This window comes from Falco biarmicus, chromosome 5 (genome assembly GCF_023638135.1).
Source record: "Falco biarmicus isolate bFalBia1 chromosome 5, bFalBia1.pri, whole genome shotgun sequence".
Lineage (NCBI taxonomy): Eukaryota > Metazoa > Chordata > Aves > Falconiformes > Falconidae > Falco > Falco biarmicus.
The window spans coordinates 2,238,337-2,263,452 of record NC_079292.1 but is presented as its reverse complement, the minus strand read 5'-3'; the positions used below and the strand labels follow the sequence as shown (position 1 = coordinate 2,263,452).

Sequence of the window (25,116 nt, the reverse complement as noted above, 5' to 3'; positions counted from 1 at the left end):
CACAGATTATTCCATGGACTGACCTGCCACCATGCAAGGCCAGGACAGAGGGCAGAGGGAGAATCTCTTCTGGAAGACCCTGATTAAGCACTTACTGTCAAAAGCTTTCCCTCTGATCAAACTCAGTGTCATAAAAATAACACATTAGAGGAAGTCATCCCTTCTCCTAGTATGGATGCTGCCATGCAGATATTGTTTAGCTGAGAAAAATCTACGTAGGAAAGAAAAGGAAACAGTGTTATAGGATAAAGACAGAAAATTGTGTACTTTATTTGGGCAGGGGACAGTCAGGTTTAGACAAGACGGCCTCCAATTCTGCACATAATACTGGAGTGTTTTGGCAATAGCCAGGGCTTTAAAGAGGGTATCACTACTAATCCTGATAAATAGTGGGGGTAAGGAGCGGGAAGAAGAGACTGGGACAAGCCACTGAATAGCTTTAACCCAAAAAATTCGGCAAGGTTACATGTTGCCCTTGACTCAGGCATTCCTGAATAGCACTTATTTGCCACAACTGTCAGAAACAAAACATCAGGAAATGTGACCTATTACTCCTTAAATAAAAATACATTAAACCATAGAACTGTTAATAGGATCATGTCACACAAAACACGGACTCATATCTTCAAGAATCCCTACGGATTTGGCAGTGACCGACTCAAAAAACAAAGCATGACTTTTCAGCAGACAAAATGAAGTGAAACGGGGTCTCTGTTAATTTTAGAACAGATCTGTCATCGCTTTGGGGATTAAACAGTTAATTTCCTCCTTAGCTTTGAAGTCTCTGTATTAATGAGTAAATACTCACTTATCGGAATGATGCTGAAGACACTACATATATGTAGTATCACATGTATGTACACTGTATGTATCCAGACAATGTTCCACTACCCCAGAAGTATATCTGACCTTTAACAGCAGCATTAATCACTGCTTAGACACTGCAAAAGTTCCCCTACCAAAACAAAATATTGAAGTTGGTTTCCCCCCACCCAGGTCTCAAACAATATTGAATCTCTTCCGCATTCAATATCGCCCCAGCCATTCTCTCTTAGAATGATCCTCAGTTCCTACAATCTTTGAATATCACACACCGGGAGGAGGAGAAGGGGCAGGGCCAGCAAACAGCTTCTACACTGGCTACCAGCCCAGTAAATCACCGGGAATTTGTTTCCAGCCAAGACAACAGCAGGGTTGTATGTCAGCCCCCTCATTCTGTCTCCTCAGCTGGGGTCTCCCCTCTGCCAGTCTCTCCAAAACCGGGTCCCACAGAAGAGTGGGGCCAGGACAGGCTTTCCCAGCTGCTGCCCTTAATTCCTCCCTCCCCCACAGGCACTGACGTCAGGTCACCAGGCCACAGCCATGCTGGCAAGGCGGGCCAGGAAAGAGGTCAAAGCCTGGGTGATGCCTTCACCCACAGCAGAAGCCGTACCGCACCAAGGAGCAGCACACGTATGTTCAAGCAACAGCAGCCTCCCCCCCACTGCTCGACAGTCACCCCCTGACCCAGGATGTGCTGAGCAGACCAGGTCTCGCTAGTGCCACAGTTAAAAGAGAAAAAAACACCAAACCCATCAGTCTGACACTTTAGCTCAGGTCAGTCCCATCTGCCACCGGCCAAAACCATTTCCGAAAGCTCACCTGCAGAGCTGGAAGCGCGACATGGCTCATCCTCAGCTCAGTCTGGCATCTCAGCCACCTTTATTATGGCAGAGGGACAAGCCAAACATACTTGTGGCCACTGTATGAAAAACAGCGAAACATAACTCAAGCTTTCAGGAATTTTTGCGCAATTTGGTATCGTAACACCGTCGATTACTTTTGTATTCTATCAGTTTCACAGCTAGTAGCTTAAATGTCAGCTTCAGAAGAACACAGGCTGGGACCAAAAAAAAAAAAAAAAATCTCCCCTTTTTGAATTAACTAAATCACTAGTTATGGCACTTTAAAAAAAAAAAAAAAACAACAAAGGTTTAAGACAGCTCACACGTAATTCTGAGGAATGAAACTACTGATCTGACAGCGTCCTCCCTTAGTTTCTAGCACGTGATAACACAGAGCACAGACACCTGGGATCCCTACTTTGTTAAGTATTTCCCCTTCCCACCCGCATCTCAACCGCCACTGGAAACGTGATACCCGAGAACTCGCCCATCATTCATTCTACATTCGCCCAAGCTTAACAGTACCACATCTACACAGTCTAAAACTCTGCAGCTGCAGTAGTGAAGCATGACATGAAAACATGTCAGAAAGCTGTCATTTTCCCACTTGCTCCACACGTGCATTTAAGCTCAGTGACAACCCACAGAAGCACGCAGGCGGCCCACAAAATGCGTGTGCACCTATGGGACCTTTTCTGGAGGAGTCTGGGTTGACACCTTGGACTGCAGAACAGCCATTTACCCAGCATCACGGCTCTGCCATCCTCTCCTTCTTCCTGAAAGTAAGCTCTTCAGCAGCGCTTCTCTGCTCCTACTCCTCCAACACTCCCGCGCCTCATCACTTCACATCATGATGCGCTGCTGGCTATTTAATACGAACGTGTGGCTAGCCCCTAATTCTGCCAGGCTCCGCTGAAGCTCCCAGGAAGCAAAGCTCGCAACACAAACTGCGCTCCCAGGTCTTTATTTCCAAATCGGCTGCCACCGCGATGCCACCCCGGCCGGGGGGCGGGAAGAGGTGAAGGGGGGGCGCGATGCAGCGGGCACTGCGCCCCCCCCGCCCCCGGCCCCAAGGGAGATCCCTGCAAGCAGCTCACCGTGACCAAAGCCTGCGGCGCGGCAGCGTGAGGAGCGAGCAGGTCTGGCAGGGACGCCGTGCCAGCGGCCGCGACACGGTCCCCAAGACGACGACGACAACAACTCGGGGGACCAGCTAAGGCGAGCTGCGTTTGCACATAAAGATGTGACCTCTAGCAGGCTCGCCGCCACCCGCCATACGCCGTGTTTACTACAGCCCGGGACTCCCGGCTCCGCGCCTCAGCTGGACGGCGGCGGCGGTGCCGCCCGTGCCCGCAGCCCGGGACGGCCGCTCCGCGCTGGCGGGGCGCGGGGGGCAGAGCGCGGCCCCGCCGCCCCGGAGGGGGGCGGCCGGGCACCCCCAGCGCCCGCTGGTCTCCCGTTTCGGGCCCTGAAAGCTGAGGCACCGGCCGAGCTCCCCGGTGGCTCCCCCCGCAGCCCGTCGGTCCGCCCCCTTCCCCACCAGCCCCGGGAGAGCTGAACAAAAGGCGACGGAAAGGACGGGGGCAGCGACCCCCGCCCGGGGATCCCCGGCCCGGCCCGGTGGGCGGCCCCGCACGCAGCGCTGCCCCGCGCCGTGGGGGCGCGCCTGTCCCCCCGCCCGCGGGGCCAGCGAGTCCCCGCCGCCCCGGCCCGGGGAGGTCGGTGCCGGGCTGGGTGTGGGAGGGCTCGGACGGAAAAAAAAAAAAAAAAAAAAAAAAAGGAAGAAAACGCGTTGTTGCTATTATGTCTTCCCCCGAAGGCGGCCCGGCGGGGCACTCACCCTGCTCGTAAATCGGAGCAAACTCTCATTCGGTGCCCAGGCCGCCGGAGCCAGGCGCCGCCCCGAGAGCCGCCGGTCGCTGAGCCGCGCCGGGCCGCGCCGGGCCGGGCGCCGCCGGGGCCGGGCGCGCCCGCTCAGCCCCGCACAAAGCGCGGCGCCCCTGCCCGCTGCGGGCGAGGGCGGCAGCAGGTGCTCGTCCGCCGCCGCCGAGGCCGTGCCGAGCGCCCTGCGCAGCCGCCGCCGCCGCAGCCGCAGCAGCGCCCGAGCCGCTCGCCGGGGCCGCGCTGCGCGCCCGCCCCGCCCCCGGCGGCCCCGCGGCGGGAGCCCGCAGAGGCGGGGGCGGGCGGGGCCGGCGGGGCGGCCTATGGGCGGCCGCACGGGCGGCGCGGCCCGGCCCGCAGGAGCGCGGCGGCGGCGCAGAGCGAGGCGCCCCGGCGGCCGCAGCCCGGCCCCAGCTCCCGCCGGCGGCGGGTCCCGCCGTCCTCCCGGCGTGCGCGGAGCGGCAGCGAGCGGCCCCCCAGCCCCGCCGCCGCGCACCTGCCCTGCGCCGCGCCGGCGCCTGGAGCTCGCCTGCGAAGGAGTCCCGACGCCTAGCAGGCAAGATCCTCCATAGCGTGCTGGCTGCTGGTGGTGGTGCAGTCTGTGCAGCCCTCTGCTATACGCATTGCACACCGGAGCAGCCCGCAGCGGGGCTTGCGCTGGCCGCGTATGCGATTTGTTATAGCGCCGGTACCGTAACGCCGTGTGCGGGTGGCGTGCGTTGCGGCCGGATCCTGAGCCCGGCAGGATCAGGGCTTCGCTGTGCTCCGGGCTCGCCAGATACGGACACGGCGGCCGCCTCGGCTGTGCTTTGCTCTAACCGCAGGGACCGCGCCGCCGGGGCCAGCTGCGCTCCGGTTAACCGGGGGCTGCCGGCCGAGCACGTGCCCCAGCGCTGGGCCGGGCCCGTAGCGCCGCCTGGCCCCCTGCGCCGCCCCGGGGCGCCGGCTGCTGCCGTCCTGCAGCCTCACCACACACACCGGGGGGAGCCCGGGCCCGCCGGGGGGGTGGGGGGGGGCGTCCCGCCTGCGGGCACCGCGGTGCTGACGCTCCGCACGCCGGGTAACCGCTTGGGCAGCATCCAGGGCCCCGCACTGCCGTTTGCGCTGCTCGTGCTTAACCCTCCTCTCGCTTTCGTAGGGAGTACGTGCCCTTTTATTTCTCCTTCCTCTCACGTCCCGTCCTCTGGGTTGGGGGATGCAGGGACCGCCCGGCTGCCGCGCAGCGTGAGCGATATCGCGCAGTGCTGGGACCGATCTGCCCCAGCGTGCGCGCTGCGCAGCGGGGACGGGCCGCGGCTGCGGTGCGGCATCCTCCGGCGGGCCCCGGGGACGGCGGGCCGCGCTCCGCTGCGGTTTTCCCGCAGGTTTGCCCGTTTGCAAGGTGGTGACTGATGGCATGGCATCCTCGTATTTCACGTCATCTCGTGCCCTTTGCGTGCTGGCTTTATAACTCTCTTATTTTTTGAGATCAAGGATTTATGAATCAAAAGATGGGGGAGTGGAGCCATGTGGAGGCTGAGTCAGGTTGTAAAAAAGGAAAGCCGAGCGAGAGTATGCAATTGCATATCGCATTTACAAACACGGTTTCATTCATCTCCATATGTTGTTCCTGTTACTAGTAATAAAGCTCTGGTTTCTCAGACTGGTGCTACCCTGAGAACACTGTTTGTTCTTCCTGGGGGGTTTTACTCTGTAGCCTCCCTAGTATTTGCATTATAGCACATTATTTTCCCGATTATGTTTTTATCGCATTTGAACGTATGTTAATAAGAGAAAGAATTTGACAATATGAATCTACTTCCCATACTCTCCTCTCTTGTTCCTGTTATTCGATGTGCAAAGGAATGACAGACTATTTACCAGCAGCAATTTTTTCCCTCTCTACTGGTAAGATCTTCTAATTATAAAAACAAAACAACAACCAAAAAAAAAAAAAAAAAGCTTTTTCTCTGGGTGTACACCCCTGTTTGCTTCCTCTTGCTTTCCTCATCCTGCTAATGATACCCAAGCCCACCACGGCAATGTTGGAGCTGCAGGAAGGCTGGCTTTGTCTACTGAAAGATTTCTATGGAAGCCTCTATAGGCAAAGGGAGCCAGAGAGCAAGGTCTGCTTTAGGCATAATAGTGTCTGGGGGTTTCTTCCCTGGCAGGGAGGTATAGCTGTGGAGAATGCAAAAATTAATTGAATCCAGTGCTGGGAGAGAAGGAGAAAGAATGATTGAATTGGAAAAAAATGAGAGTTTTTTTCGAAAGTTTCAGTTGTGGGATGTAAGTGGCAATTTTAATGACCTTCATGATTTCTGCTTTAGACAAAAGGCAGCAACCCAGTACAAGGGTCGTTTGTCTTCTCCTGGCCTCATCCTTTGTTCCACTGGGTTTAGCCTGTCACTTCCTAGGGCCTGACTCTGTCCCTCACTGGGGCCGCGGTACCTCTCACCCATGGCTCTCAGAAGTGCTGTTCTGGCAGGTGATTTTTTTTAATCCAACTATTTCACATCTCTGTTGTGCAAGGACCCTCTGAGTCTCTCTCCTCTGTGCCTTATCTATGCTTCAGTGTTGCTGTCTTGCCAGACATTGTGCTGGTTACTTTACCTTCCCTTTCTCTCCGCTTTTTCTCCACTTATGCCTTTTCTCTCATTTTTGTCCGCTTTCATATATATTTTCCTTCTTCCATCTCTACACACTCCCTTCTTTTTCTGTCCTGGCTTCTGACATCTCACTTCATTCCACTGCCTTACTTTACGTGCCTCTTGGCATTTTTTCTTCACACTGTTCCTTTTGGTCATTGTCCTCCTCCGTCCTTTCTCCTGGCTTAAATTTACATAGAGAGAGGTGTGTGTGTATATCTCTACTCCAGATCTTCCATTCTCCAGCTGAAACAAAGACATGACTCATGCTGATGGTCTGATCCTATTGCATCCCTTTCTCAGCACCTGAAGTACGCTGCTCCTGCCCACCCTCAGACCCGTGCATTGGGTAGACTGAAGAATTAAGTATGTGGAAAATGTTCCTAAATTCAGAATCTGACTTGAAAAAACAGCTCGCTTAGGCTGCACTGTGAACAGAGCAGTTACTGTGCTCCCACTGACCGTACCAGAGGAGGACTGTAAGCATCCTGAACTCAAGGACCCAATGGCATTTCCTTCACACTCCTAAATTTCTGATTTTTGGTAACAATAATTTTAGGTAAGGGACGCTGCCATCTGAATTATCCCTTGAATCCCAAACTAAGCCAAAAGAGGACCCCACAAAATGCTTTTCTTTTTTCCCAATTGCTCAGTTTTACACGTTCGTTAAGCCACTTTTGTGCAGCTTTTAGCAGAGAAATGCTTTTCTTCTCATCAGAGCTAAGCTCTGCCTCTGAGAAGGGCTCTGTGTGGGGTAAAACTGGGATCTTGGCTCGTCAGATTCCCTTTTTTTCTGGAGCCAGAGAGAGAGGAGAGAGCTGTGACTGCAGGAATGCATGCATTGGGTGGGAGGTGGAAAAATAGATGCACAACCCAAAAATGCTACATTAACCTCAGGGGGTGAGGGGTGGAGTTGTTTAATAATATTTCCCCTTGACTATCACTGACTGCAGACAGAATCACTGGGGATCAAGGGCAAATGTTAGATTTCACTATTTAAATAAGACTCTTAGGTTAAAAAAAAAAATCTGATTTAATAATTAAACTTTTTTTTTTTTTTCTTCCAAAAATCATAGTACTGACTGGCTGGAATGAAAACAGCTCCATCCCACAGATTCCACCTCTGCTTTCTGGCAGCTTACCTGACTCATAAAGAGAGTGGGGGATTTTACATGCCACCTACATCAACTCAACATTTTCCTTTGTGGTGAGAGTTAATCACCACCCTTGTCATATTATTTCACCGACCTTCCTAAAGGCACGATCTGTCAGGGGGGATTGTTTATCCTCCAAACCACCCTTAGAACTGCATAGCAGAATAGGGTGGGTTTTTCTGAATTTGGTCAAAATACACAGGTGGTCCATTGTAGTAAGGTTTTCTGTGTTATTTGTTAAAAACTGGCATTTACCCCAGGATCAGGGAAGAGAGTTTCTGTTTACAGAGGACTCACCTCTGACATGAAAAGTGCCACCTGGAGAGCTGAGATGCAGCAGCTGAAGGTTGAGGACCATCTCCAAGGTAATCACTGCAGGAGGTTTGCACTGAGGAAGAAACTGTGGGGTTGTAGCTATGATGATCAAGGATTTAAGAGCGCAAAGTTTTGCCAGCAGAGGTGATGTTTGTATTAGACCAATGGATGGAGACAGGAAAAACGAACATGCTCTTGGGCACATAAAATCTCTCATTATAACCTGTTTGTATAACCTGTGTGACCTCTCTTCCCACAAGAGATGCGATTGTATGTAGTAGACTGATACTTGTTAAGCAGAACATACTACATGAAAGAAGGAAGGAAAATGGGCATGAGAACAAAACATCAAGGTGGCAATACAATAAGTGCAGTGCAAGCAGGAGGCAATGGCAGAAGGGGTAGGAGGAGCTGAAAATGCACTTCTAGGAAGGTTATTGGGAGTTACAAAGAGCATATGAGTTACCCTGGAAAGTGAGAGGAAACTTGAGCAGAAAAGTGTGTGACATATTTGCAGAAAAAATTCTTGAAATGAGGTACAGGGAGGGCAGAGGAAAGAACAGCTGAGACCACTCTGGAGCTCAGCACTTAAAGAGAAATCTTAGTGTGAAGAAGAGCCAGGGCAAGCATTTCATATGAGTCTCCTCATTTCTGTGTCACAAGAGCAGGCAGAATCACAGAACGGGAAGGAAAGGGGAAAACAAAAAGAACCGAAGTGAACTGCTGACAAATGTGGATGAAGGAGGGGCAGGGATGAAGGGAGCTGCTGCCATGTTGACAGAGAGGGAGAAGTCCTCTTTGAGTCTGCTGTGGGACCTGGAAGATGACTGAATAACAAGTGGGGTGCTATAAGACAGGAGGCAGGGAGCACCCCATCAGGAATGAACTGTCTGACCATTCCCAATATAAATACGGCTTATTTCCAGTCTTGATGTGTATAAGCCTTAAAATGCATTGCAGATACAGCAGCACTGCCCTGAAGATACGGATGCTGCAGCTGTCTCGCTCATCCTGTCACACCTTCCTCTTTCTCCCACGTCAGAATTAATCCTGTATTCTCTCCTTTCCTGCGCTATGGGTCCTCAGCCCAGCCCCAATGATCATTCTTATCGATTGCACCTGCCTGATAACTGGAGCACAATTCCAGGTGAGGACCCTGGAGTCATGCACAAAGATGTGCTTCTCGAAGCAGAGACACTAATGAGCTCTGCAGAGGGTGCGTGCTGAGAGAGGAACCACAGGGAGGAAGAAGAGCAAAGGGTGAGCACTTCATCTGAGGAAGAAACGTAGCCGTGGGGAGACTAAAGGTGTGGAAGCCTCAGGAGGAAAGTGAGTGTAGGAGGATGGAGCCATGGATGGTTGAAAATAATGGTCTGGCATGGATAATGTGGCACTCCACTGGCATTTTAAACCTGCTGCCTTTGAAAACCCTTCTGTGTTTTGAAAAGCAACCCTCACGTTTAATTCTTCTAATTGCTGCTGACCAGCCAGGACCGCTGGCATTTTGGGGCTGGCATTTTGTCCTGCAGCCCCCATTTTCTTCACTGCTGGTCTCCTGATTGCAACCGACTGTTCAGCAGAGAGCTCTTTGCACCCCTGCCTGACGTAAATATTGATGTATCCCTAATTATGCTTTGATTTCTCTGGAAGGGAGATGGCCTTTTTTAGCTTGTATCAGTATAGTGACTAGCGCACAAAGTCTGTGTGATAATGGTGCTATCACAGGTTAGAGCTAAGTTAAAACACCATTCACAGGCGGTTTGTACGATCTGGAATTTAAGCATGGGCTAACCTGGCCTGAAAGCCATTTTTTTCAATGGTCCTGGTGAACTGCAAGCTTTTCAGCCCCGTGACTGTTTGAAGCAACGTGCTAGTCTCTGTACAAATATCACGTGTTGGACGGGACCGACTGGCAGCAAACCTGCTGGCATTTTGAACCTCCAGGCCCTTGTAATGGGTGTGAGAGAAAGAAGGAACAATAAAGAAAAGTGCAAAATGAAGGACCTCTGCGCATTTTGATAACAATTCTTCACTAGATTTTTTTTTTTTTTAAAAACAGGTTTTGTCTTTGAACTATGGAAGGTATGGGTTTCTTCCTCTTTCTCCCCTCCTCTGTTGCCCTCACCCTCCTGCTTCCCAGTAAGGATGTGAGGTTCCTTCTCATCTCCAGCTTAAATTTATCCATGATCATTTTAAAACGGTTTCTTGACAGTTCTTGTACCAAGGTTTACCTTTTCCTTCAATAACTCTTGTGTCCTTAGTGCTTACCCCTGTCTATTTTGGGAGAGTAGCCAGCACCCATCTTTGATAGAGCTTTGCCATGCTGTCCCAGACGTGCTTTTCCTTCTCCTTCCATCTATCAGGCTCTCCGTTTTCCTGCTTTGTATAGAAGATGACCTCTAATGCTCAGAGGACTCTCTGCCTGTGGTAATGTGATCTAGTGGCTGCAGCAGAGAAAGGTGTCAGCAGTCCTGGATTGTGTTCCCCATCCGGTGTTTGGATGATGTGAGATCTGGGGAAGGACATTTAGCTTTGTTTCCCTGCAGGCTCCAGTAATAGTCGTGCATCTTCATTTTACAGTAAAATTGCTATTACCATGCCAAATTAATTATTAATACACACATTACAATATTGTCAGTATCCTGTAGCAATGAAATCTGGCTCTGTGCCACTCACTGCCCTTTAGCTTGTGGCGTGGCATGCAGTCTTTTTGGATGTACTGGTGTGGTACCCATGGCTCCTGCATTTACTCTTCTGTTCCCAAGTACCCATGCTTTGCAGCCATGATAAAGCAGCTTTCGCATATTCCTGACATTTTCATTAATTGCATGCTTTTCACTAATGTTTTTTAAATTATTTTCAGGACTTGCTGAAATGTGACTGGGAAACGATGATTGAAGTTAGAGACTTATTTAGAAGGAATGTCGGTCATGATTGATTACAACTGCATGCATCATGCCCTTGCCTGGCTTTTTTTCCCTACGTAGGGGGAGTTGGTGTACTGTGCAGGTCTGTTGAGCATACATGGATTAGACCCATATACATTGCGTGAAGGTTGTTACAAAGTTTTGCTGGGCTTATTTCACCCATGCTGTTGAGGATATGTGCTAATACTTACATTGTGATGTACCCATCACGTCACTCTTACAAGCCTTAATGGCCTTGGTCTGATCTTCAGTGTAACTTGGGAACATAGCTTTCCACTTTGGCATGGTTTTGTATCCATACGTATTATTCCCAGTCAATGTGGTATGGCCAGAGGAAATGTTTTTGGGTACGATCCCTGCTTCTGTTTCTTTTTGCTACACAAATTATCTGTAGCACTGGAAAAGGTCACAGAAACCTACTGAAACCTGGGGATGGGGCGTGTGGGAGGAAGAGGTGTCACATGTGTTTGTCTTGGTTCCCACGTAACTCCTGCCTTAACTCAGAAGCAGCTCTCACCTCCTGGGGCTGCTGCCTCTCCCTCTCCCACCCACTCTCCCCTTATGGCCTGCAGGTGTTGGGCTGTAGCTTATCTCATATTTTTGGCCATGGCTGAATTGGCACATTTTTAATGGATGCCTTTTTCAGCACCGATGAAAATAGTCTAGAATTTTGATAATTCTCTGTTACTCCACAAAACTCATAAAAATAGCTTGCTTAAATGCCACAGCAGTTCTTTATGCTTATTATCATTACTAGTTAGGAGACCATGGCTCCATTGTAGGAGTTATTTAGATATAGCAAACTCAGTGACTTTATGGTCTTCTGCTTTTCCAGAGAAATTGAAATGATGAGGTCAAAGATCAAGCGATTTTCATCTTTGATACGGCACAGAGCAATTCATTTTGAATCTGCACTTTTTCTTTTCAGTAGCATAGGGCGTCATGGAATAACTAAAGCACCTTTCTGATGTGTAACAGGGTCATCAGCATGACAGACCCCAGTCACCTATGATTTTTGTTCTCACACCTGTCTCCAATAGTCTGTACATTGCAAATCACCAGGAAGATACATAGGGCTTGGGATGGTGCTGGGTAGCTGTGCTGCTGTGATGTCTTGCGTGCTGCTCCCGCCCAGCAGGATTGCTCCAGGTCAGCTGGAGATCCTCTGGCTGTACGTGGTGAGCAGGCTCAGACCTCTCCCTGCCTTCAGAGCAGCTTTGCTGAGCTAACCCAAGGGCAGGAGCTAAACCCTGCACCGAGACACGGAGTTGCTGCTGACAGGCTGACCCCCAGTGGGTCCCCTTGAGTTGAAGTATGAAGGGGTATGAAGGGAGCAGAAGTCTGTTGGTTGAGGAGAGGATTTGTGACAGAAGCAGCAAACCCCGATGACTGAAACTTAAGAGAAAGCCTGTGCTGAAGTTTTATGTTGTGTTGAGGTTTTGACTTACTGATAAAACCCCAGGAAGGGAGTGGGTTGTGTGCTCTGTCAGACTGTGTTAGTACTGAGGGCTTTCCGAGGATGGCTGTGGTGATACAGGCTTCTCTTAAACCCCAGCACTCTGTGGGAAAGCTGACTGGAGTGTAATTATGGCAGATGCTGGTACTGGGTGTACTCTTGTAAACATTTAACAGGTATTGATCTATAGAAAACATCATTTCTCCTCTTTCATTTATTAGATCCTGTTGATCAAGCCTGTGGATCAGAGATATTCCAGAACAGGTAGATAATGAGCACTCTTATAACAGCAGATAAAAGTCATGAGCGAGTTATTGGCAGTAACAAAACCTTGCTAAAATGCGGAGTCTGATTTTTATAAAGTACTGAGCCTCCTGGATTCCAGTGGAAATCAATGTTGGCTGTTGGTGCTAAGCATCTCTAAACACTGTATTTGTGGTTTCAGACCCAGATTATACCCCCATTGACTTCAGGCACTCCTCTAGTAAGAGTAAGGACAGCAGTGTTCAGCCTCCTGACAATCATTCTTCTTGCAGCACTGTGTCTCTCTTGTTCTGGTTGACTCATGGATATGATTTTATTTAAAAATTCAACGTATCTTCTCTGCAGAGAGCTCTGATCTAGGGTCCTGCTCCTTACTTTGCACATAAGCATCTCTGATTGATACATCTGCAACCCTGAGAAGGACTTGCAGCTTGGGCAAAAGTAGCACAAGAAATTACAGTTGTTGCTGGTGATAGAAAATACGTTTTCTAAAATTATAAACAGAAACGCTGGGGTGAAAAAGGAGAGAATAAAAGATTACTGTATGGAGTATCCTGTACCGAACTACCAAGCAATGTGTTAACACAAGCAATGATAGCAATCAGTTAAAGAGCTAGGATGCCACTGTATCTCATTGCACTATTCTGCTTGTATTTCTTCTAAAGAAATCTAAAAACCACTTTGAACATAGTGTGTCTGTGTCTGGGAATGAGTTTGTAGCATTTCTTTCTGTGTTAAGGAGGAGGGAGCATCTTCAGGTTTTTTAAAATATTTTCATGGTCCCATACACAGGCACAAATCAGCTCACTAGAGGAATTGTATGTGTATCCAAGGTTCAAATTCAGCCCTCTAAATGGTAATTTTACAGGAGCAATCATATAAAATGCAGCAGAGTATGTGGGATTGAAGATAGGGCCTTATTATTGATACTGGATTGCCTGGGAGGAGACCTGGGATCCCAAAAGTAACCTCTGTACCCCTCCACCACTGGAAGAAATCAGGCATTTCAGATTAGTTTACCTTATTCTAGGAAATTCTCGACATTACTTCAAAGCAAATATTACCTCATCATCACATGCTAGACAACATACCAAGAGAAAAATTCTCTCCAGTCCAGAATATGACTATCAGTTTTTGCACATGACACAGCATCACCAATGTCTCACAGTGACTCATCACGCTTCTGATCTGCTTTGCAACCCAAGGCAGAGCTTGCTACCAAATAACCATAAAATACCTGCTTGTTTTCTCAGCTAGTACTATTTAATGGCACCTGGTGGATGAGAAAATTCTTGTTTAATAACTTCCAGGTAGATGTCCATATGTTATAAAAGGGAGGGGATCTGCAGTCTGCAGAAATAATGCTGTTCCAACAAGAGTAATCTGCTGACATCTGGTAATTTGTAAACTGTATTTACCAGATCTGCTGTCTGTGCTCTTACAAGCATTTCAGAGTAGATGAAGCCATTAGAAAGCCTTTTCCTTTCGGTGGAAACATTCCCTAAGTTGTTGCTCTTCTTTGTGTTTCAGAGAGGGTAAAACAAGAAGCAGCAGCAGATTTCATTTTACGTTTCTTGATGTGTAGGATTAAAGCCAAGTTTATTTTATGCAGCAAGAGAAGCTGGGGAAAGGGACGATGATTGGACAGAACTAACAGGACATTCCTATTTAAGGGGTAGACTAAACAGCAAGTGCCCGTTGGCTCTCATTTATACTGGCAAGGATTAAAATAGATCATCAGAAGATTAGCAAATATCAGAATATCAGATATCCAAAAGATGAGTGCTTGAGTTTTTCCTACAAATGTTTAATTTTGCACCAAAACCTCCCAAGAAATAAATGCCGATTCTAGAAATGTAACTGTTATGCTTGATTAGGAAATCACAGCAAGGAAGCAGCCCAGTGGGCATGGGGATTTACAGTAGATGCTACAGAGCTCATCACAGCAAGGACAGCTTTTAATAGGAAAAAGAAGGAAAAAATGGAAGTGCTGTTTCCACCTCTGTATGAGGAGAGGCCCAAAAGGCCAGCAGCTAATGGTCCACTCGTGGTCACCCATGCACACCGCTGCCACCAGCTTGGCACTGGTCCTACAGACTTAACAGCAAACAGCAAGGCCGAAAATGAACAAAAATGCTGTGAGAGCTTCCCCGCCTGTCTCTCTCTCTGTCAATATATCAAGGCCTGGGGAAAACAAGAGACAGCATCAGGCTTCACATGGGATTTCTCAGCAGGGCTCCTCTCCCATCTCAGATCTGAAAGACTGCGGTGATTTGTATCTTTGAATATGTTTTCAGTTCATTTTCCTTTTAATGATGCTGAAGAAAGGGGTGTCAACACAAAGGAAGATGTATCTGTCACTCTGCACCGCTCTGGTTCCTAGCAGCAGGCAGGCTGCTGCTTGGAGCTGGCTAGGAAATAATGCTGTGGTTGGTTTTGTTGTTGGTTTTATGAGGAAGGAAAAAAATGCCAGCGCTGAAAATTGATTGACTCGGAGCATACAAAGCCATAAAGAAAAAAATGTGCCCAAAGATTTTCCTCAAAAACCTGAATTCTTCCAAATGTCACTGTGATGCTTCAGAGTGCCTCCTCTTGCATGGCTGTACCCTGTGTCCCCGGGACCTTGGTGGCTTGGACCATCTCCCCTTCTCAGGGGTTCCTGTGGGAGTCTCTGGCTGCAGTGTCCTGTGGGAGATGTCCATCAGGGGAACACAGCTTGTAAAGCACGTTCTAGGTGAGAGCACCTCCAGCTTCAGCCTCCAGGAGTCACAGAATGGCTGAAGCTGGAGAACGTTCAGTCCAGCCCGTGCTCAGAGCGGTGTCAGCCGCTGTGGGTTGTACAGAGCCGTGTCCTGTCGCATTTTGAGTATCTCCAAGTACGGAGACCCTGCAACCTCTCTGAGCAACATGTGCCAGGGATGGGTCACCCTCACAGCAGAGAAGTCAATCATGACAGCAACACTTCCAAACACGAAACCCAATAATTATTAACTTCTTCAGGATTTTTCTCTTGTTATTTTTAAAGAGCCATAAAAAGAAGCCATTTTTTTAAAAGGTCAGCTAGTTTTCCTTCAACAAACTCTCCACGCGGACACTTTGGGAATAATCCCACTACTTCTGTCTTCGTACCAGCACAGCACCTCCCTGTGGATTGCGTTGCACTGTTGACAGAAGGGTTGGTGATACCGTCAACCATTATTAACATTATTTATTTAGCACCTGGCAAAAGCAGTCAGGTTCTTTATGCTAGGCACTGCCCAAACAAACTGGAAGGCAGGCAACCTGTTCCCAAGGCAGGCGCTATTTCCCTGTTAAACAGCAGGCTGCAAGGAAATGGGTGGAGGGAAGCAAGGACACCGAAGCTTTTGTGCTACTCTCTGAACTTTAGCGTCATTGCTTCCCTCATCGCAGCTATATGTGGAAGAAGAGCAAGATCCTGGCCACGCTACCCGAGGGGGTTAGCTGAGTCAAATGGACAGAGCTGTCCTGTAGGTGTGACCTTTTCTGGAGACATGGAACCACTCTGGTGCCTGTTGGGCGCCATATTCATTTTTTAAAAGCTGCGGTACAAGTGCACTTAACAATTAATACATATTCTAGAAGGACGCACTTTTTAAAAAAGCCTAAGAAATCATCATTTACATTTCTCAGTTGTGGTGTTTTTCAGTCAGGAAATCAGCTCAAGAGAAAAAGAAGGAAGTGCACAGTTATTTCTTCCCTTGGAGAAACGCCTTTCCATTGAAAAGATGTATTTTTGAGTCTGCAAACAAGAGTGGTAGGGGATTTCTTTTCCCAATATTGCTTCTCAAGTAGAGGAATAAAAAGGAAGAAAAATTGTGGTTGCACCAGAGGAAGATGATGTGGTGTTTAATGGGGCAGCTGTCAGAGTTTTGAGGAGTGCGCAGGACTTGCCCTTCCAAATGCCTCCAGTGAGTAGAACACACAGAGAACTGAGAAGGGGGTGAGGTGGCAGAGTCAAGCTCATAGCACATGAAAATCATGTCTTTGGAGATTTTCAGGAAGAGGTAAGAAATTAGTCTAGGAGGGCATAGCAAGTTACCCCATCCTCAAAGCAAAGCATGGAGCTCTGGAGGCTCCTTCCAGCTGCACATTTCTGGCATTTCGGTGACATTGTTTATTCATCTGCTCAAACTGAGCATTTTGGCGTGCAAGTCTCAGAGGCCACTTTGGTCAGAACCATCCTGCCTGTCTCTGGGCACGGTCTTTGTCTGCGGTTTTCCACCTAGCTCAGCTCACTTGGCCATGAAGCTTTGCCAGGGGTTGAGTTCACCTGAAGGAGAACTACTCTCACAACGTCCCATCTCCTGAAACTGCTTTTCCTTTAACATCAGTGAGTCAGAAAATTGTTAGTTTATGATTGCCAGGGCATATAACCATGTATGTTACAACTACAGGTGTCCTGAAACTAGGAAAAGATACTAATGTTCATAAACCAAAGCCAACTAGAAGAAAGCATCAACAGCTTTCCATACATTTGTTTGGTTTTTTCTTTTCTTTTTCTTCCTATCCTCCATACCTGATGTTAGGTTGCTAGTTATTCCAGGGATTTGAGAGGGATTTATGTGTCTTTACCCCATTTTGATGGTTTTTTTTTTTAAATATTTGTGTGCTTTAGTCATGAGCAGTTTGGGGTTCTGTTGCAGCGAGTTGTTGATGGTATGCTTGCAGCCTATTACATGAAGTTTTCCTGTACGCTGGCCTTTTCCAACTAGTTAGACAATGTTCCATTGTGGTGTGACAAAATACTTATTTTTGCAAGATGAAGCAAAAGAAGCTTGAATGGGTCTCTCGGGCCTCACAGAAGCAAAACTCCCATTAGTGGCAAGGAAGAAACTGCTTTGCTTGCACAAAATCTCAGTGCTAAGGACACTGGTGCCAACTTTTGCTTCTAGCTAGGTGGGTGTTTTGGAGAGCTGTGGTGGAGATGTTGTCTCCATGCCCCCTACATCCCAAGCAGCACCAGCCTGCCCTTGCAGCTGGGCATACCCCCACTTGAAACCCTCAACGCTGCCCTTTGCCCAGCACCTACCAGACCATGCAGCTGCCAGAGCCCAGTGTCGGTGCCTCCTAGGGTAAAGCAGCCAGCAGCGGCCCTGGTGCTTGCTGCAGGCAGAAGGCAGTGTCTCACATATTGAGGCTTTGGAGCCACAGAGGCTTCTTGCATGGTTTGGAAGCAGGAGCTGGTATCCACCAAGATGTGGGCACATAAATTCAGCCTCAGGGTCAAAGACATCTGCTCCCACAGGGAGCAACTGGGAACTTCTTCTAGACTTGGGTGCAACACAGCTGCTGTGTCTGGCTTTGATTGCAGATGGGGGCAACGGTGGAGAAACCAGGCCAGGGTGGAAGGCATCATCTGGTCCTCCCCAAGGAGGAGAGGCAGGGCTGAGCATGTAGGTGTTGCTTTGGCAGAGGTACTGTTTAGGTCTCTCTCTAATGCTCTGTGTCTACAGACCACATGTTAGATTCCAGCTTTCTCTCGTGTTTTTATCTGTCCATTTTCTCATGTGCCATCAGCCCTGAAACTCTCTTTTTTTGCTTTTCCAGTCTCTCTTGGCCAGCAGACTGTAAGTCCTAGGTCATCTTCAAAAGGAGGCACAGAGTAGTAAAAGCCCAAGCCCCAGAGTGATGCTGGAAGCCAATCCTCCAGCAAAGCCTGGAGAAGCCTTGCCTTTCAAGGGAGCAATCAAAGTGTCCTCTGAGACACAAAACCATTTACCAGGTTACGACACAGTTACTCCCTTGACCCACGTAGTGGAGCACATGCAAATGTGTAGCACGGGGGAGGCACCCGGTTTTATGGCAGGTTTACACACTGTCTCTTTGTTACTGCGGTTCCAGATGACAGCAGTCAGCTGCCGGTCTGGGCTCTGCAGGCTGTGGCCTAACGAAGAGTAAGTCAGAGAGGGGACTAGGCATCTTTGATGTAAACCGGCCAGCGGAGGCTTGCTCTCTTGGAAACAGAAAGCACAAATAGCAGGAGACAATTTCAGTCCATGTAGCTTCTCTCCGTCGACACATAGCCCAAAAGCACTTTCATTGTTTTCCTCATATCCACACTCCTGTTTCTCTGCCAAGTGATTCCTGCCACCTCCTCTGAGCTTTTCTGCTCTCTGGTATTTTTGCTAGCTAACATGAATACTGAGAGATTCCCATAGCTCAGCTGGCTAGCTTAAAACTATATGTTTTTTATATTCCAGTGCAATGCATGGTGTAAAACAATAGCCACAGAAATGCAAGCACCCTCAAAATAAACTTTTACCTACAAAGAAAAAAGGGTCTATTGGAGATAAGGTGGCTTCAGTGATGCCTTGCAACAGTCTCCCGCCCATTCCAGCAAGATTTAATTTAATCCTTGCTGCAGTTAGTGTTTTCTTTGGAACTGCAATGTTATCAGAAATACGTTCACCCTCCAGCCGATGTTTACTAAGTAGATGCCAACTAGGCCTGGGTTCAGTGCTGTTTACAAGGCTAGTGTTACGGGGATTTGGACAGAAAACAACAAAAAACCATACACGAACCAGAGCAGTTCTCACTGGCAGTTCAAAAGTGCTTGCACGGGGCCATGGGGTGTTTGTGTCAGATTCAGAGACGTCACTTGTCTCTGACTCAGACTCTCTCACCTTTCAGTAAAACTATACTGTAGAAGAACAAAAAAGAATTTAATTGTTTTGGTGTTCTTTCCAAGCAGCTCCAAGACCCAAAGAAAGCTCTCAGGATGCCAGAGCCAGCAAAGTCCACCTCTGCGCCCAAAAAGGGCTCCAAGAAAGCGGTGACGAAGACCCAAAAGAAGGGCGATAAGAAGCGGCACAAGAGCAGGAAAGAGAGCTACTCCATCTATGTCTACAAGGTGCTGAAGCAGGTCCACCCCGACACCGGCATCTCCTCCAAGGCCATGGGCATCATGAACTCCTTCGTCAACGACATCTTTGAGCGCATTGCTGGAGAAGCCTCCCGCCTGGCCCATTACAACAAGCGCTCCACCATCACCTCCCGGGAGATTCAGACAGCTGTGCGTCTGCTGCTCCCAGGAGAGCTGGCCAAGCACGCCGTCTCGGAGGGCACCAAGGCCGTCACCAAGTACACGAGCTCCAAGTAGCGGGACGTCACCTCTCTAGTGGGACCATCGAGCACCGGACCCTCCGCGCAAGCACGGGTAGGCAGCCACGGTCCGGATAAACGTCACAGCTATTATCCACAGCAATTTACAGCCTTGGGATGGGCATGAGAAGCTGCCATGTGGAAGAGGAGACAGTGATCTGGATGTCAACTGATTTTCATAGTCTGTTTGGGACATGCAGTGGGTTCGACGAGGCTGGTGGAGGAGGCCCCTGCTTTCACATCTCATCTGAAGGACTGATCGACTGCAGTATATCCAAACTCTCCTCTGTGCTTGGCAAACATGCGTGCTTGGCGCTGGCAGGGGAGACTGGCAGCAGCAACACAGAGATGCCGTCTCTGAAGTCTTCCTGTTCGGCTGCTTTCTCACAGTCATCCAAGATGGGCACCAAGGAGTCAGTGCTGGTATCCTCTCCCTTGTAGCCCAGATCCATCCTGGTGTACAGTGGCACAGCCTACCCTGTGCCAGCAGAAGTGGCATTGACAGCTGCAGGGCAAGGGCTGTAGAATGAAATTGATACTGATTCAACAACGATCTGTGCTTGACCGCCTGTTTTAAAGAGCAAGCCTGGCAGGCAGGCAGGTGCCCGGGATGATACCAAGCGCTGCTCCTCCTCGTTGCTCCCAATGGATGAACCGTCCAGCAGGCTGGGGGTGCTGCCGTGGAGCTGCCTGCTGCCTCCCACGTTGTGCCAAGGAAGATGGATAGACAAGGGGGGATGTTGGGGCTGGGTTGCTGCCCTCCCTGGCTGCTGCTTTGGCTGCTGTAGGACTTGCTTTGGTGTGCAAGATGCTGCTAATTCTGCTGCTTTTCAGAGACTTTTCCTGCCTTGACGCTGCCTGGGCTCTCCTTTCCACCATACGCATGGACGAGATGGGGTGGTGCCCATGGGGGTTCCCCTCTCCTGTGAGCGCAAGGGTGGTGCAGGACAAACAGCACAGGAGTGTCGGGAGGGGACTGAAGATTTGGGAAGGCCTCTGGAGCGGGAACAGAGGTGGTTAATGCAGTCTGGGGGAGAGGCTCCCCACATCTCCGGGCAGCTCACCTGGCCCTGCCTTCCCTGCTTTATTCACTGGTTAGAAAGAAAAAGTAAAAACTGGGGCTGGGTGGATATATAGGGACATTTGCCTGCATCCCAGTGATACTTTAAATATTAAATAATTTTAAACTACTTCAGATACTCCCCACGTCTTCTCCAAGTCCATAGTAAGGTGAGCAATAATAAAATCCTGATAAAAGCCATAGAAATCAGTGGAGGAACATCTTGGTGAGAGATTTATCTTGCCTGAACTGCTGGATAGCAGAAGAGCACGTGTGGAACTGGTGTGAAGTTGAAGCTTCCTACTCAAAACATAAAATTAGCCAGTATTTTTTAAAAAAATCAAAATATCTGGTAGGCAGTAGCGCTCAGATAAAAAATATTTGTGTCTAAAATAACAACTGCTTTCTGCAGCTTATCCTGTAAATAAAAAGGGCAGCAAACATACAGGATCCAGAACTAAGTGCAGGTTCTCCCCAAACTCAAGACCTTGCTTTTAATTGAAAGATAAATTAATACCCTGAAATAGCAACCTTGCAATACATCTGCACTTTCCCTTACATTTATCCTGTTTCTTTACACTTTGAGAGTGATGGGGGTCCTTGACAAATTTACGTTGCTTTTGGAGCTGTAGAACTCTGCAGCTGCAGAAGATTCAGTTGTTTCTTGCTTTTATAACAGCATTACAGTCATTTTCCAGTTGGTCTGAGGAAAGGACCATGCAGACCTACTCAACCAAGAGCACCTCAAGAACCTGAGAGCAACATGGGGTCTTGTGTGGTCTCTGTGCAAGAGTGAAGATCAAGTTCCTTATGGGCTGCTCCCATTCCCCTGCTTTGGGTTTGAACACCACGCACCCGAAAAGGGGCTTTCCTCCCATACTTTTGCTCAGTGATAGCACACAGCCACGTTTGATACCCTAATGCCAGCAGGAATCCCGAGCGATATCTTTGAGAAAGAGCAAGAGCCGTCTCCCCCGGTGTCAGCACCCACAGCGAGCAGCTCCCAGCAGCAGTGTCTGTACTCGGTAGCATTGGTAACCTGGACCACTTGGCCAGGGCACTTTGGAGGTGACAGATTGGCACTTCCTTTTGTTTCCAATCAAATAGTCAAAATCAGACACCAAAGATGAAAATGTACCTGCAGTGGGCCTAGATCTGCTCTCCTCGGCCCCTCTCCCACAAGAAATCGGGCAGTGTATGATGCAGAAAGGGAATATAGAGAGTGAAGGGCTGGCTGGCAATGCTGGACCTCTCTCCTGTTCCTATGAGCTGCGGGTCAGCTTTCATCCCCTCGGGAAGTCCTGAAGATAGGAATTCAGAGTGGGATAGATCTGCTCCAGTCCAAGTGGTGTGTGCAAGGTAGGACACACCTCTCCCAGGATTACCCGGCACAGCCTCCCAATCCTCACTCTTCTGAGCAGAGCAGAGTCCTGCTCCAGTCTCTGCAGGCTGCAAGAAGTCAGGAAAATAAAATGAGGTGGGTTTAGGGTGTTTTAGGGTCTCCTGGGTGGCTCGGGGAGCTGGGGCAAGGCTGGGCACTGGGACAAGAGCTGCTGGCCCCATACACATACAGCACTGGTCTCATTTTCTTCTGCCGCTATTGCCACGCTCTGGTTTTGAAAATTTTTTCAGAGAAAGGAGAAACTTTGATTTAAGGCTATAAAAATGCTTGAAGACTTAAAGAGGATTTTTATATTGTCTAAAGCCAAGTGACTGAGACTAGTCATGTCCTTCCATTTATAGTTTAGGCTGTGGTTTCACACATCATTTGCTCTTCACTCTCCCCTTGTATTGCTTCTTTACTTGCGCCTGGCAGTGTGAAGCACAGGACTGGGGAACGATCGAGGTTAAAATGAGCCTTTTTTTTCTTTTTTTTTCTTTTGCAAGCTTTGTTTTAACCCAGTTCTGGGGGCTGCTCTGCTCTGTCACTGTTGTACAGACACTTGTGCTAGGGAAGGGAAGGGCTGATCCAGGAAAGGCAGGGCTGGCATAAGCTAGGACTGCTGCAGAAAGCAGTTGGGAAATTAAAGGCCTTAGTGTCAAGGAAAAATGAAGGAAGGAAATTTGTGTCTCCTGCGGTGGTCCAGTTAGCAGCAGAGTCTTGGCTTTTAAATACACAGCTATGGGTGTTTGACCCTTGCAGTGTCCCACGAGCAGTTTCTCCAACAGTCCTGATGCTGGAAATCCGACACATCCCATTTCTGCAGATCCCAGAGGACTCGAATGTCACACAAGGGAAAAGGGAGCAGATTGGGAAGGGGACTGTGCTCCCATGCAGCCGCCCAGCTGTAGCGTTGGGAGGCTCCTTGGTCAGCAGGCAAACGGCACGCGAGGCAGCCTGCCCTCCCCACGGCTGCCTGCTGCTGTACGGGAGCGTGCTCACAAGTTACACGGGAGTTATTTTGACTGCGATGAGCTTGGACTAAGCCTTAATATTAGAGGCAATAGAAGTTCAAACATCAATTGTCCGCTCAGTAATCTGAGGTATGACAGTTCTTTGGTAAGGAGATTTGCTGCAGAAGAGGAATTGTGCACTTCAGAATCCGTGCTTGTAAAAAATACTTATTTCCAGCTCTGGAATTCATAAAACATTTCAAAATTGAAGATAATATACCAAGCTCCATTGTCTCTATCTGTCTCTATCTGATTCCTACTCCCAACTCCAGAAGCACCTTTTTTTTTTTTGCTGTGTTTTGCCAATTAAAAGAAAAAAAAATCAACTGCAGATTGAAAGTTGGAAAAGGAAGCTGAAAAAGAGTAATACAGCCTTGATACTAACCCCATGTTAACCCCGTGCACATCGCTGCATCGAGTTATTTGTTTTCATGTACAATTTAAGATAAAATTAGCTGCTATAGATCTACTCCTGATTTTCCACCCTGCTTCCCTAGAAGGGCTTAAAGTCCATCTGCCCTTCACAGCAGAGCTCAATCTACAGAAGAACCAAGTGGCCATGTTCATGGAGTTTTGCTCCTGCTCCGGATAGACAGGTCTTTAGTCAGGCACAGGGAAAACAACAGTAAAAACAAGTGTGGAGGATGAGTGCCTGTCCTGGGCATTGCGGCATGTCCTCAAGGGGTGCCTGAGCTGAGGCTGCTGAGGAGCCCTGCCCAGAGGAGCCGTGTGGCTGAGCGCCCTTCTGCCCTGGTGACAGGCAGCAACGCAGAGGTAGCCCCAAGTCCTGCCCACCCCTGGAGCCAAGCTTGGCACGGCCTCTGCACAGCCCTGAGCATTTGTCCCATGGTAGCGCTTCCTGATGGTTTATATCCAGACCAAATTGTTTGCAGGAAAAGGAAGAATGGGAACTAAATCATAAAAATCACTTGCTGCCAGAATTTCAAGAGATCCCCAGGACCAGCACCTGGGGACCAATCTCTCATGCTTACTCTGCATGCATGATACCTTGTGGGCTTATGTACACGGGGTTTTTCTGACAGTAAGTGTTAACATCAAGTATGATCTATGTTACAATACTGCTGTTTTATGACCTATCTTACTGCTAATTATCTGTTTTCTGTTAAATGTATAAATAAAATGTAAATGACAACCTGTTTAAAGTCACATGAGACCCAGTAGTCAGAATGTCTCGTTTCTGCTGTATCACTACCTCCCCCAACCGAAGCCCCACATTTCTCTTTCTCCATCATATTCCCTGCAGACCCAGGGGGACAGCAGCCACCCTTCCAGCAGAGATGGATCCTGGCTGGTCCCGGCAGAGGGTTAGTCAAAAACCAGAGCAGCTCTGCACTTGGGAGAGTGTCAGGCTGCCACTGTGAGTCCTTGTGGGGTGTCGCTCACTCCAAATGGGTGCAACATAAGCATGTGTGTGTTTTCAAGCCCTTCCAGTGAGCTTAACCCCAGGCAGAGCTGAGCTTGTGACCTGTTCTTGCCACACTCCTGCTTGGGGTGTGCACTGCCTGGCACCCATCATGTAACCCCCAAGGGGCAGCACTTTTGACTTGCACAGACTGAGCACTGTGAGATTCTGTGGTTGGAAAAGTGTTTTGTGCATATTCAGAATTTTTGTTTATCTGAATTAACAATTGCTGCCACTAGAAACATCTTTCCTTGGACTATAAGAAAGTTTATAGGCAACAAACACGGAATAAGATGTAGCATCTGAAAACCCCAGAAGGAAAGAGACCTTCCTTTGAAACAATGATTGGTAAATGCACTCAAATGAAACACGTACCTGCTGGACCTCAGTATTGTAATGCACTCATTGGAGTGGGAAATGAATGTGCTGTGCTAGACACCACGTGCTGGAGAAACAAGCTGAGACTTCAGATATGGCATATAACAGAAATCAGAACTAGAAAGATTTAGAGTCTCTGTAAAGACAGACTCATAAACTTAACATAATTGGGGAAAAGCAGTATTTGGAGAAAAAAAAACCCCTTATGACTAACTGATCTGAAGTATTTCTTTCCAAAGAAATAAATGATGCTACTTCTAATGCTGATTTTCACTTGGATACCCCTTTGCAGAGCAGCACCCACAGTACACTTTCATAACAGAGCTGACACCTGGGTCTCAGGAAGACCCAAACCAGACAAGAAAAGGTAGAGCATAACCTATGTTTATGCTCCTCCAGGATGTTTGGACATAACTAATTTCTTTGTAGTTATTCAGTTATTATTTAGTCA

The 25,116-nt window shown here is 48.6% G+C and overlaps 2 protein-coding genes across 4 annotated transcripts in view; one reads left to right on the top strand and one right to left on the bottom strand.

The window, feature by feature from the left end:
• GRAMD4 (GRAM domain containing 4) overlaps positions 1-4,060 on the bottom strand; it is an 84,920-nt gene extending 80,860 nt beyond the window's left edge. Inside the window, exon 1 of one of the 2 annotated variants that reach the window (XM_056340338.1) lies at positions 4,042-4,060. Coding sequence is in view for 1 of the 2 variants with exons in the window: in XM_056340337.1 (XP_056196312.1) it covers positions 3,505-3,533 (29 nt within the window). In the remaining variant the exon portion in view is untranslated. Of the gene's footprint in view, positions 1-3,504; positions 3,794-4,041 lie in introns of those variants that run through there. The other variant, XM_056340337.1, reaches the window with a different exon arrangement.
• On the top strand, positions 3,963-24,038 carry LOC130149974 (histone H2B 5-like). 2 transcript variants are annotated; one of them, XM_056340340.1, is made up of 2 exons: positions 3,963-4,101; positions 19,001-24,038. In XM_056340340.1, the coding sequence occupies exon 2, from the start codon at positions 19,028-19,030 to the stop codon at positions 19,406-19,408; it is 381 nt and encodes a 126-aa protein (XP_056196315.1). In that variant the 5' UTR covers positions 3,963-4,101; positions 19,001-19,027; the 3' UTR covers positions 19,409-24,038. The 2 variants fall into 2 exon arrangements, with proteins under 2 accessions (XP_056196315.1, XP_056196316.1); XM_056340341.1 differs by lacking the exon at positions 3,963-4,101 and adding an exon at positions 7,264-7,691.
• Positions 24,039-25,116: the final 1,078 nt, after the last annotated feature.

Bases quoted from the DNA above. Each gene is read 5' to 3' on its own strand.
- LOC130149974 (XM_056340340.1), top strand. From the start codon at position 19,028: ATGCCAGAGCCAGCAAAGTCCACCTCTGCGCCCAAAAAGGGCTCCAAG.